This window comes from Epinephelus moara, chromosome 22 (assembly GCF_006386435.1).
Source record: "Epinephelus moara isolate mb chromosome 22, YSFRI_EMoa_1.0, whole genome shotgun sequence".
Lineage (NCBI taxonomy): Eukaryota > Metazoa > Chordata > Actinopteri > Perciformes > Serranidae > Epinephelus > Epinephelus moara.
In genome coordinates, this window is record NC_065527.1 from 26,000,831 (window position 1) to 26,015,102 (window position 14,272).

The 14,272-nt window shown below is 40.0% G+C and overlaps 1 protein-coding gene across 1 annotated transcript in view; it reads right to left on the reverse strand.

Annotated features, from left to right (window-relative positions):
• LOC126384143 (POU domain, class 2, transcription factor 1) overlaps positions 1-14,272 on the reverse strand; it is an 87,901-nt gene that overhangs the window by 14,571 nt on the left and 59,058 nt on the right. The window contains exons 2-11 of the mRNA XM_050035078.1: positions 10,776-10,841; positions 10,521-10,549; positions 9,473-9,529; positions 7,261-7,428; positions 5,509-5,784; positions 5,206-5,320; positions 3,849-3,940; positions 1,712-1,978; positions 1,484-1,625; positions 900-1,048 (exon numbers count right to left, since the gene is read on the reverse strand). Coding sequence (XP_049891035.1) covers positions 900-1,048; positions 1,484-1,625; positions 1,712-1,978; positions 3,849-3,940; positions 5,206-5,320; positions 5,509-5,784; positions 7,261-7,428; positions 9,473-9,529; positions 10,521-10,549; positions 10,776-10,841 — 1,361 coding nt within the window. The remainder of the gene's footprint in view (positions 1-899; positions 1,049-1,483; positions 1,626-1,711; positions 1,979-3,848; positions 3,941-5,205; positions 5,321-5,508; positions 5,785-7,260; positions 7,429-9,472; positions 9,530-10,520; positions 10,550-10,775; positions 10,842-14,272) is intronic.

A 14,272-nucleotide genomic window follows, 5' to 3' on the forward strand; every position in this document is an offset into this window, starting at 1 on the left:
GTGGAACAGCTGGAGCCACTTTAGCTTCTTTGCATCAAAATAAAGTTTGTTTCCCTTTTCCATTCCTTCAACCACTTTCTTGAAAAGGTCACTGTTGCAACTTTGCGCATATCCAAGAACCCGTTCATATCCTGATCTTTCATGATGTTTAAAAAGTTGATGATGTCTCTCGTTTGGACCAGGGATGCAGGCTTTTCTTTTGGGCATGCATCTCTACCTCACAGTTTTGCAATCTGTAAGCTAGTTGGTTTGTGTACAACACACAGAGCTGACTCAAATAGGTAAGAAGCTGTGTGTTACAAACTACGTTAAAACCCCAGTTGAGATGCATGTTATGAATGTGCCGTATTGGTGCTCAAAGAATGCTCCTAAAACCACAATAATACTGGCATATTCCAAATGAAAATGTTTCTTAAAAAAAAGAAGGCCTAATCTGGAATATCCAAATGCAATATGCTGTTTACATGACTGGTGTCATATTCTGAGTCATAGTGGAACATCATAGTGTGCATGCAAATGTAGACAATGTTCATATGTTAAAGTTCTAAAAAGTCTTAAAAAGCTTTGTTTTTTTGTTTTTTTTAGCATTTTCTCTCAAATGATTGTATGCAAGACTTTTACTTTGAGTAAAAGATTTGAATACTTCCTGAAAAATGAAAGATGAGGCTCTTAAATCTGCCACGTGCATCATTTTGTACAGTTGAGATCTAGAAAAATACCTCACCTGTCAGATCTCAGTAAGAAATTCAACCTCCACTGAGATATGATTCCTCTGAATGCCATGATATCTTTTTGTTGACATTTTTCTGTTTTTGTGTCAGTCTCACTCTCCAGACTGAAAGATTCCAGACTGACAGACATGGTGTTCTATATCCTTGGTAAATAAGTCAATGTCCTACCGTGCAGAAGTTGCGCTCTAAGGCCACTCGCACATTGGTCTCGATGCTGGTGCGCTTCTTCCTGCGCCGGCCGGATAGACCCTCGATGCCCAACATAGGGGAGGAGAGAGAAGACGGGCTGGGCAGCATGCTGTCTACTGCCATGGTTTCTGTCAGAGAGAGATAGATAGAGAGACGAGAGCAAGAATAAATAAAGAGACATGAAGACATGTGGGCCAACAGACAGAAAAGCATGGAAGAAAACATGCAGTAAAGCCTTCTGAAGTAAAAGAACTACAGTTTTTTGCACTTACATGGTAACAACCAAAAAATATCACACTGATAACTTTAGACTTTTACAACTGTTAATGACATACAGTATTGCTAAGTAATACTTCCATTAACAATAACTTTATCCATCCGCGCAATTTCGTCAGAGCTTGGTTTTGGACTTTTTCAAGTTTTGGAGGTCATTTATTAGTCATGCAAAATGAATGATTACTGGGAACAAACTCTGCTGTCTGGATTTTCTTTACAGACAGCAGACTTGTGTCTGCTGTCAATCAGGTTAAGGACACCTGCTCTGATAAGTTCTGGACGTTTACCTGCATCACTCAGCCACTTCTCCAGCAGTGGTTTCAGCTTGCACATGTTCTTAAAGCTCAGGTTGAGAGCTTCAAATCGGGAGATGGTGGTCTGGCTGAAGTCGTTACCATACAGTTTACCCATTGCAACACCGACGTCTCCCTGTCAGACAAATAAACAGTGTCAGAAATTAAGCTGAGACACACACACACACACACTCCTGTCCACCTTCTTATCACCCCTTTTACCTGGGTGAATCCGAGCTTGATGCGTCGTTGTTTGAAGGTGCGGGCAAACTGCTCCAGCTCCTCCAGGTCGCTGGGTTCTTCCCCCATGTGACTCCCGTGACCTCCAGGAGTCAAGCCAGAAGTCAACGAGGAAGCCATGGCACTGCTGGATGCTGAGGTGGCTCCTACAGACGTCACAACACCAACGCTGCTGCTGCCGGTGGCGACTATAGAGCCGCTGCCGCCACTGCTGCTTCCGCCAACCACAACATCGCTGCTCTTCTCCCTCTGTAATGTCGGGAGGACAGAAGTAAGAAATGTATTCAAATGGACTCATTTTAGATAAAGAATAAATAAAATAAAATGTTAAAAATGAGTTGAGAGTTTGCCTCCATCCTTGCATAAAGATATGGCACAAGCCGCATCCTGTTAATAAAATACGGGAAATTGTTTCAGCTTCACCTGATTGCACTTGATCTGCACTGAAATATCTGTAAATTAACCACCCGAAAACGACCCCAACTTTATTCATAATAGCAGCACAATTGTCAGGACTGAGAAAAGGCCTGAGTGCATATGTGTTTATATTAAAATATTTTCTAATAAGCTTACTAGAACCAGGGCCTGCAAGCTGTGGGTCGACCCGAAAATCACTACCACTTGCTGATAATATGTTTACAGATGGATTTATGTCTGTAGCACCTGCTGATTGAACGTATATATTTAGGGTTTGTAAATCATTCATGATAAAATGATCAGTTGCAATTGTTTTGGGGGTTCCTTCAAAAGCCAGCTGACGATCACTGGTGTACAGGCTGAGCATGAGGCCGAAGAAATTAAGTGAATCCTAAAGAAATACTTCACCCACCAAATGACCATTTATGTATCAGTTACTCATCTAGTGTCACGCTTTATTTGTGAAGCGAGCTGTTTTTCTTACACACCTCTGAGTGATCCAATAACAGCAAACACTTGATGAATTAAAGTCACTGGGGACCGTGTTTAACAACAGCAAAACTATATTAAAATATCCATTTACAAACTCCCACACAACCCTGCAAGTGTTGCTGCAAAGTCAACTGGTATTATGGTAAAATTTAGTTTCGTTTTGTTTCTGATTTTATTTACTATTATAATTTGTTTTGATTGTAAAGTACCTTGTAATTTTGTTTAAAATGATATATTGAAAAATATATACATAAAAATATATATTATAGTGTATATTTTTTTTTATTATGTATTACTGTCATGACTACTAAACAGAGTACAGAGCTGAAATAGACTGGTCAGTGAATACATATGATTTAATCATCTGGGAGACATGCATAAAAACAACAATTTGATCCTGTGTGCACTGACAAATTAAACAAATTTGACATCAATCATGCACAAAAAACATCTTTTATTCTAAACAGGAGAAAAAAACTATGAATATATTATCTGTAGACAGAGTTTAACCTCGGCCTGCCATCAGGTCGTCTGAGACACATAGTACGTCAGAGCAGGAATTTGACCCTGCGAGCTTTGGGAGTATCAACTAATTGACCAGACATCATGCACGATACCTGCCGCTACGCGCCTCATTTACATTTATCATCTCTGTGAATAAAATACATGAACAAGCAGGGAGCGGCCGCTGTCGTGTTTGACACGACTTCATCACAGCTTATTGAAAAATCTATAACGGCCCTCGGATGTGTGGGGATGCATTCATGCATTGTGTTACAGAGGATAAAGACCTAGGACAAGAGGTGAGCTGAGTGAATATATCATCAAGATTCTATGTCTTTCATGAAAAGAAGCTGCCACAATGGAATATATTTTCCAATAAGCAGCTACCTCGACCTTTTTCCTTTGGCAGATTGTTGCAGCAGAGATCAGCTATTTGTTTAAACTCTAAAGTGTTTCTGAAAGCAGAAGACAATCTGAAGGATAGTGTTTTGCATTCTGCAGATGGTTTGCAAGAGATGATGGTGATGGTGGTGAATATCAGTCTAACAAAAGACCTGTGCTGCAGAGATTCAACATCTATTGGTTTTGCATGAAGATAACTAATACCACTTGTGGTGTATTTACATTATGCTTCTCAAGGTCTCTTTTACGCCGTCTTTCTCTCCCTCTCTCTCTGTCTGAACAAACTCACACAAAGACTTTCTACCTGTGCTTGGAGACCCAGGCGAGGCGGGGTTGTCAGTAGCCCCCCTGGGCTTTGCTGAGGTAGCTGGATCAGATTTGGTGTCGAGAGCAAACCTGTGAAAGGAAGAGTAACCAATTAACAAACCAATCATCCAACCAACCAACCGCTCAATCAAATTATTAAAGGTCCAGTATGTAGGACTTAGGGGGAGATACTGGCATAAATAAAATAAAACATAATAAGTATTTTTTTTGTATAATCACCTGAAAATAAGAATCGTTGTGTTTTCGTTACCTTAGAAAGAGCTGCTCATATCTACAGAGCCCAAAAAGGACCAAACACCAGCTCTAGATAGGGCCATTCACATTTCCTTATTGACTACCATAGTTAGCGTACAAGCTGAGCAGCATCAGAAAAAAAAAAACATGAAACTACTTAGCTCCTAGTAAAAATCCTCTGAACCTCTGAATCATACATCATCACAAAGAAAAGGTGAACACACGTAGGAGAGAATTAATTTGTAACATGAAACTGCTTTATAAAGTATTTTACTAGTTTGAATCACCTGGACCTCTATGGATAATTTGGTTCCCCAAACAATAAACACTGAAAGAATCCTAACCGTGAGTTCAAGTTTGGCCCATGGGAGACGTTTCAGCTGGTTGCAATCATAGACAATAGGCAATATTGGACGTAGCTACTGTGACATCACCCATCGGTTTATGGACTTCCATTTCGAAGCCCCAAGCTCGGCATTTTGTTCATTGCCATTTTGTTTGTTTGAGCCAGGAGTGACCTTATTTGGATGAGAGGCTGGCGCTGTGGAGGAGCGAGGGGTGGATCTGACTGAGAAGCCGAGGACACTAGCAGACAGCCTGTCACTCAAAGCAACCAGCACTGTAACTTTAAGCCTTGATAAAATGTGAATGGGTGACCCTAGTTGCCCGCTGTACAGTTGCCATGAATGTTGAAATTAGCTTTTGAGACTGAAACTGTTTACTAGGTACCAGGTTACCAGGTTGTAAACATGTATTACTGCTGTAAATTTGGGCATTTTAACACAGGGGGCTGTGGGGATTGACTTGCTTCCGGAGCCAGTCTCAAGTGGCCATTAAAGGAACTGCAGCTTTTAGCACTTTTGAGTTGGCTTCATTTTTCAGCCCTGTACATTGCCTCTTGGTTCCAGTCTGCAATCCTCACTGCTAGATGCCACTAAATCCACACACTGCTGTGATAAATGCACCAGTAAAGCCATCGGGTATGGAAACAAAAATTCTTTACCATATTACATGAATTCTTGGTGGTTTTAATTCTTCAAGTGTGTACTTTATTGTAATTATCAGAACTGGAGACCAGAAGTTTCCTAAGTGGACCTCACCCTGCTGCGGCTGCTGTGCCTGTGGTGGCTGAGACAGGAGGAACTGAGCAGGAGACTGGAGATGATGACCCGGCATCAGAACCAGCTGCTGGAGCTGCAACAGCTGCTGGATGTCCTGCAATGAAAACACAAACACTCCTCAATATACTGCACAAATAAACTGGGCTTAAAGGTGACAGACAAGTCAAGGGATGGCCAAATATTTTTAAAAGAAGTGTCAAAAGTGCAACTAAGAAATCACATGCTGTACTTCGCTTACTTCAAAAGGTACACACTGTTCATTAGAGCACTTGCTGTTCATACCTGGGCTGTGAGCTGGATCGGCTGTGACAGGGCCAGCTGCGGTGGAGGCGGGGCTTGGACAGTTTGTTCCTGTTTGGTTTGTTGCTGTTGCTGCTGCTGTTGCTGCTGGGATTGTGATTGGCTCTGCTGCTGCTGCTGGTTGGCTTGTTGCTGCGCGGCAGCATGGGCAGCGTGAGCGGCATGGGCAGCGTTTGACTGCTGAACGGCGGCCGCCAGGAGCTGAGCCTGAGCCTGTTGTAGGAGCAACTGCTGCTGGGCTGGGAGCAGAGCGGCAAGCTAGGGGACAGCAGGAGGAGGTGGAGGAGAAAAGGGGCGACAGAGAAATAAGGACAGCGATGGCAAATGAGATGAAGATGTAAAGATGCAGGAAGGAGGTTGAAAGGAGAGGTGAATGACAACAAAGTAGTTTGACAAAAAAAAAAGGAAGAGAGAAGGATCATGTGCAGGAAGAATAAAATGAAGACAAAAGTGGAGACATAAAGAAAGTCAGGGGAGAGAACAAAGAGCAGAGTCAGCTAAGCATTCCAGGAATAGAGGTGTAGGTGAATCTGTTAGCGGACAATAAAAGCATGCCAGAGCAAGACAAGCAAGAAAAGCCATCCACTTAACTTAAAGAACGTTTGGCTTAGGTATTTCACCTAATGCAAATACTGTACACTGTATGTTGTGCAGGTGCTTTCTTGTCCTTCAGGGCATTTATGTACTTAGACTGAATATTTTTCTTGTGTGCAAGTGCATGACAGTAGTCACATTATTCGGCACTTAACACTATAAACTAAATGAAGGCACAGTCACATGAAAGCATGTTTGAGACTTCTTAAAGCATTTAACTATCAGTTTTGGTTCATTTTACCAGGTGAGAGCAATTCTAAATTGTTGATAGAGCACAAATGTAACATTTTAACCACAGATGTGGACACAATGTAGCCAGCAATTTGAAATCAAAATCTTCGGATTGAAATCAAAGAGCAGATCTAGACTAACTCTCATTGACCTTCTTCTTCTGGAGTAGATAAATCATGACGAATAGTGAAGAGACGAGTCCACTGTGCTTAGCTAAAATTTCAAGAGAGACTGGTACTCATCAAATCTGATAGAAACGGCAGTGCGCACAACTCCAAAAATCTTAATGTGTAGAAAATCTGCAAACAGTAAGAACACCAGCACTACTAGGAAGTTTCACTTATTCAATATGGGCCAAAATGCACAGAAGATCATCAGCGCTGATGATGGTGCAAATATATTTTACCTAAAGATGGTTTCTGTCATTTTACAAAGTTCTAATCACATGTGATTAATGTTCAACTGTTCATTTTTCTAATAGGTTTGGTTTTAATAAGTTATGGTGACATAAAAGGGGGTTCAATGTCATGATTGACAGCTGTGTGTGTTGTGATTAAAGTCTCTGCTTGGTATTGGCTGGAAGGGTGTATGGGCAGGAACACAATACTGGGGAGACTGCTACTGCGCAGAACGTTACTAGCGCAAGATGGCAACGGCCGTATCCAGGATATTTTGGCTTCATTTTTGTACAGTGGGAGAAAATGGAGCTGCCTTGTCCTTCTTTATATACAGTCTATGTTACATTTACAAGCAGTTTTTATTTAAAGTCTAAAAAAGCATCATTGATACACAGAAAAAAAAGACTGAGGAGAACTTTCCAGCTAAGACAGTTGCCATGTCAGCCAAGAAGGGGGTCACATCTCGTCTTAACACAATTTATTATGAGTGTGAGTGTGTGCATCGTCTCACCCCTGCTAGCTGACTGCCAGCCAGCATTAGCTGTGTGTGGTGGTGTTGTTGTTGTTGTTGTTGTTGTTGCTGCTGCTGCTGCTGCTGTTGCTGTTGTTGTTGTTGTTGTTGTTGAGAGGAAGGGGGGATGTTGCTATGGGCCATCTCAGAGCTCTCCTCACTCTTTCCCTAAAGCAGATCACAAAGAAATGTTTTTGTGAGTAAATTCATTGATCCAGAGACGGTTTTTAAAGCAACACACACACACACACACACACACACACACACACAGTCATACACTGATAGGTACAGCTATTGTCCTCTACGACTGACAATCTGACTTTTCTTGTTTTGCTGGCGCAGTGAAAGGTTTTTTTAATCCAGTACTCATGGAATATACACAGGGTATACATAGAATATATGAGAAATTATACTTGCACAAAATCAGTTTCAGAAAATGAATCCTGCAAGTCTGTCCCCAAAATGATTAATCTTATAAATGTAGGGAGGAGGTAGACCCGAAGCACAAATCCCATATATACTGGAGAAGAAAAAAAACTTATTGTGAACATAAATGGCTGACAAAATGCAATCAACTTGTGCACACATTTCAGTGATCAAAGCCAGTTTAACATATCATTTTTGTAGCTATTTTGCACATGCAAACATACCAATTTAGACATAATTTCTACTATATTTCTACTTTAACTCTGCATTTTGCTTCTCACACACACTCTCAGGTCTTAAAATGCAAACATTTAACAGATCAGACTTTGAGCAGCTGCATAATTATGAGACCTGCAAAGCTGATGTGATAAATCAGTTTTGGACCCCCTCTCACAAATGTTCGTGCAGCCAGGGAACAGGTTTCTCAGAATGCAGAATCATGAGACAAACCAGATTTTGTCGGCGAAAAGAAAAGAGTCAAAGTCAAAGATACTTCATTAGCGCTCCCTTGTTTGACTTTGTGAGCCTCCGTCTATTGTTGCCCTCTCCTGATTCACAAGTTGAAGTGTTTGCCGTTCACCTGTCCAGAAGGTCGAGTCAATCCTCCCCGTTTTCATGGTGTCAGGAACACTCCAAAGCTGCTGACCTCTGACCTCTAGCTGTCGTTAGCCGCTCACAGCCCTGTCATTACCCATCCATCACCGCTGCACTGTGCTGCATCTGTACGTCTATCACTCACTGTCACCTCTCTCACACCCTTTCTTCTTTCTGCCTTTTCTCTCACAGCTGACTGTTTCTTCTCCTCAGTGAAGGTGGGCGTGGACAAAGTTGTATGATTTGCATATTAAGTGCAATGACTACAAACACACCACAGTCATGCCAGCACAAACACATGCTTACACACACACCCACATACACATACATGTTCATACACACACCCACACCTACTTATTGCACTGTTGTTTTCAGTGCATAGACAAAAACACACCAACGGTTTTTGATTAAATCTGACAACAACAAAAAACAATAGTGACATAAAATGTACTAAAATGAGTAGCACTGTAAGCAAATAACTTTGCACCTACAGTATCATGCTTGTCCTGTGATCCCTATGAGCAAAAAATCTCAATTTCAAACTGTTCTAAAAACTCTTTTGTGATTTTTAATGAAAGAAAGTGCTGCTATTCTCCATTACAGTCATTCCTCAGCTGCAAGCACAATGCTACCCATAGCTACATGCTAATGTTAGGGAAACATGTGATCCTGGTCACTGATGCTGAAAATTCCAGAACGATTTTGGATCATATTCATGCTGGAACATTTCTGGTTTCATTAAGTAAGTTTTCTTGGTGATTTCTCACAGTAGAAAGTGCCGCTATTCTCTGTTACAGTCCTTCCCCAGCTGCAAGTACACTGCTACATGTAGCTACATGCTAATGTCAGGGTAGCATGTAGCTACATGCTAATGTCAGGGTAGCATGTTATCTCGGTTGCCAATGTTGTTAATTTTTCTCCAATTTGAGATCATTTTCCTGCTGGAACATGTCTGATTGTGTTAGGAAGGTTCTTATAAAGCTGATTATAATCAGAGGTCAGTACTGGAAACTGTTTATGAAAATGGTGAATGGATATAAAAATAATTGATCAGCTCTTCATGGCCTCTATATAACCAAAAGAGGTTTGACTGATACAGAGTTTTAGTATTAAAGTTGTTGACAGCCAATTTTTTATGACAGGTTATAAGCTGGGATTGACCAAAACAGCAAGCGTGTCAGATCTGGCTCACCTTGCTACCAGCCGGTGTGGGAGAGACGCTGAAGGGGCTTGTTTTCATTGGCTGGACCTGCAGTGGCAAATAAAAGTAACAAAAAATAAAATCACGCACATCAGTGTCGACATCATCCGATGACAGATTCAGACACTGCAATCAGTTACTCAAACATCAACAACGATATAAAAACTGCCACTGCCAATGTTTTGATAATCTAATGATCATTTTAGTGATTTCTTTGAACAAGAAAGCCAAACATTTGCTGGTTTCACGCTTCGTAAATGTTCAAATTTGATGTTTTTTGCCGTACATGATAATAAACTCAATAGCTTTTGAGTTTTGGACTGTGTGTCAGATAAAACATACTATTCTAAAACATCACCTCTGGCTCTGGGATATCACACATGCCATGTTTCATTTTTATGACAAAATTATTCATCAATAATGAAAATAATCATTAATTCCAGCCCCACTGTATGAGAAAGACGCTATCAAAAAACCCAACAAGTATTGTAGCTTAATACTGAAGTTCACAATCATGTGGCAGGATTTGAGAAAGCATTAGTATTAGTATTAGCAAGTATTGATTTTCCACCAAATATTAAGCTCTACTCTACTAATGAACAGATATGTAACATTAAATGTTATTTTGAAGACTTGATACAGATATTGCTGCTATTATAAATTTATGTATCTATATATATTTACTGTATCATGATAATTTACAGATAGTAAACTTTATGTATTTATCAGATTAATTTTTTTGGTACATTAATTTTTATCCTATTTATCAATTTGTTGGATTTATTCCAGAGTGAGGCATTTAACAAAGTCACTCCATGTTGTACTGTGTATGACTGCATATTTGAAAATAAGACTTGATTTGATTTGGAGATAAAAGCAAAGTTTAGAAAAGTGCAACTTTTATTTTATTCAAAATTACTGTTAATAACGGTAGCTATAATTATTGTTATCATTATTATTATTTTAGCTTCTGTGTTAAAATAACAACACTGGGATAATAACACAAAATAATATAATAAAATAAAAGTAAAAGACCAACCTGGTCATCGGGGCTGTTTCTGTCAGAGTCTGAAACACAAAGAGACCGTTTATTAGACAGTGTGAGGAAGTGTGTGTGTGTTCGTGTGTGTGCGTGTGTGTTCGCTGTGTTGTAGAAATTGCACAATGACTTAAACAACATCACAATCATTTGAAATAATGAGAGAAAATTCATATAATTAAAACATGATGATTGAATTCTTTAAACAAAATGTCATTATTATTCATGTCATGAAATATATTTGTGTTTGTGTACCTGAACTGTCCCCTGGATACTCAGCCCCAGGCTTCTCCTCTTCTGCTGCTTTAGACATCCTGATATCTGCAAGAGACACACACACACACACACACACACACACACACATCAGAAAGGGTCATGGAAAATACATGGAGGTACATAAGGCCATGCTACATGGTTAGAACAGCAGAAGGTTGTTGGTGCAAATATCTGGCCGACAGTGAAAAACACACTCTCAGTGACTGTCATTAAGGCGCCTTTAGAACATTTGACCACTATACTGTATGTGACGAGAGAAGACTGGACACGCTGGACACACACACACACATGCACACACGCTAATGCTTATAAATCCAACAGTATCAGTGGGTGAAACAGACTGACTCTGTTTCTCTCTCTGTTTGTGTTGTAAATTAAAAAAAGCAGTTCATCACAAATGATGTAAAAGTGTAACTGACTAAAAAAAATGAATGTTGAATAAAATAAATACAATAACTGTGTTATCTGTTTAAACTGGGTTGATTATTGCATCATTAACTGCAATAATTTTCCGAATCATAACTTGCATACAGTGTCAAAAGTCATCGGGGGAGAAGGGCAAAACTAAATGTGTGACATGCCATTGTGTCTTGTATCACAAGGCGGGCCGGCCCTCCCTCTCCGTCGGGCGAGATCAGCACTTGTATCTATTCATCTGTAAAGACGACTTGCCTCAGACATTATACTTATAACACCCGCTCTCAGGACTAGCGTACACTCTACAGTATAATTTAAAGTTGACACAGTGATATCGACAAGTCAAATAAAAAAAAAAAATGGTTTGAAGTTGAACTGATTTTAGGTTTGACTTTTGATGTACCTGTATTTTTATTGCATTTTAAACCTATGCTAAGGATATTTTGCTTTAATTTATAATTTTTCCTGCAGAAATATTTTTGTATAATATGCTTGTATTTTAGTCCTTTTCAGACCGACATCAAGGATATTTTACAATGTATATTTTATCCTACTTTCATCATTATGATTCTACCTCATCCCCATTATCATGATATTTTTTATTTCATTTTTTTACTCTGCACTGAGGTCTCACTTGTAAGATCTTGGTCTCAGTGTCACTTCCTGAGTAAATACAGTAATAATGTAGTGCAAAAATAATCCAAAACTGCCACATGAAAATATGTTATTTTCCCCCTTGCTTGCATATGAATATTGTTTGCAGTTGTGGTCAGCCTATAGTTGCAGAGGTGCAGCATCAAATTCTCGGCCCTATTCGTAAGCCATCTCTGCCGTACTTGGCTCTAGTTGTGTCTTCAGACAAATCCAATTGCAGGGGCGGATTAAACCATTTTGCGCCTTCTGTAAGAGGTAAGAGGGGCCGCAGAGGGCTTCCACATTTTTTTTTATATGCAAAGTTCTGCTGATTTATTCAGCCAATTTTAATTTGGATATGTCATTCGTTAATTTAAAAGGAAAAAAAATGCTACCTTACATTGAGGTCCTGGGTAATCAGTTTCCCACGTCCCTGTATAGTTGTACAGCAATAAATTCAGTAATTTCATATTCCATTTCATGTTTGAGCAAAACAAAAACAAAAGTGCAGTTCAGAATGACAACTATATTCTATATTTTTTTTCTAACACAATCTACGTGCTTTTGAGAACATTTTAGTCAATTGTAATAATAACTGTATGAAAAGAAGGGATAAAATCCACACATAGCCAGGGCAGCTCTTGAATGACACTATAGAAACCCACACAAATCTTCTCAATAGAATCAGTCCTCCATGTTTTATACATTTACTTGTGTGTACACTCTCTCCTGTCCTTGCATCATCTGTTGCTTGTTCTCTTTCACCATTCACATACACAAACAAGGGTCCAAACAATCCCTGCTGTCTGAATGAGAGGTCAGTCCTGCAGTTTTCTCTCTGCCTGAGTGCGATTCTCACTATTGTGCAGGTCAAAGTTCAACTGCTGCTGTCGGGGATTCAAAAGAACACAGAGCACTCGGATATGACTGTAAACAAATAATTGAGAGCAGTAACTATTAGTGAAAGCGTCCTGAGTTGATGATCTTTGACAACAAGAAGTGGAAATGATACTGTCATTGTCCTGTGATAACCTCCTGTGTTGGTGATGAAACCCTTTGAAAGCTCGGCTGGATAAAATCAGAAATACATCACTGTCAAGATAAAACCTGTTCTTCTTCGCTCCTAAAAGTTCAGGTGTGGAAGATATGGCACAGTTTTTACTCTGCAGTGATGATGTGAAACTTCCAAGATTTACCCCTGCTGATAATTTCATCCTGTTTTCATTAAATATGACCTGCAAACGACCGCGCTAAGCAAAAATGTACCTCAACAACAAAACTGATGATACCATCCTCTAATTGAGCTCTTTAAATGTAAACTTTATTGACTCAGGATGTGGGACTGGGATTAAGAATCAGCTTTTCGTGGCAGATATTGCGTTAACTACCCTCGCTGTGCCTCCTGTTTGTGGCGACGTCTGGGATTGCGGCAGTAATTGGTCCAGGAAGAGCGACGCCAGAGGAACTGCTTACCTGAGCACCAGACATTACTCAGCATGGCCGCTACCGCCATCTTGGATAAAACACTACTTCACTCGCCCCCTGTGCTACGCCTTTAACTTCCGTCTGTCTTGTGCTTTTATAACTCATTTCGCCTCTTCAGCTCAGGGACTTTTTGCTCATCTACGGCGCCGGCTCAACAACAAAAGAGACACCTCGATAAAAACGTGGTAAGAAAGAGCTCAAAATGTAAGCTCTGTGTGATTTAGTGCTCACGTTCTGTCTGCGTGAGGTTCATGTGTCTGACAGGAGGCTGAAAATAATCAAAGTACACCTGATAAAACCACAGCTAACATCCTCCTCTAGCCTGCACCTCGTCTTCCTCGATATAATTACAACTACAGCTTCTGTCCTGCTGCTTCACTGCCTCCTTTATACCCTACAGAGAACACACACACACACACACACACATACACGGAGGGCCCACATTTTGTGTATGACACAGGAAATATGGACAAGGGAGGAATGAATGCTTGAAAACAAATGAAGGAGAAGGGCTTGCTGTAAATGATATATAAACCCAGTGTGTGTGTGTGTGTGTGTGTGTTTGTGTGTGTGGTAATCTTATCATCAGGGTCACAGACAAGTTCAAGATGTGATGAGAGGAGGTGGGAAGAAAGGACAGAGGGGGAGAAAGAGAAACAAAGAGAAAGAGAGCGTGATGTCAGGATGCAGTGAGAACATTTTGAATGTGAGGAAAAAAACTGGGACAAATCATGTCCTACCCAAAAAAACAACAACAACCTTAAAATTCATCAACACACTAATTCTGTTTCTGGGGTCAAACATTATTTTATACAGGATTTATATGTATAAAATAAACATGATTTTTTTTCTGTTCCCCTAAACTCGCCATGTGCCAGAAAACACCCTATAGGTCTAGAAAAGAATTTACAACTTCAAGTAATTAATAAATGTGCTCAAAG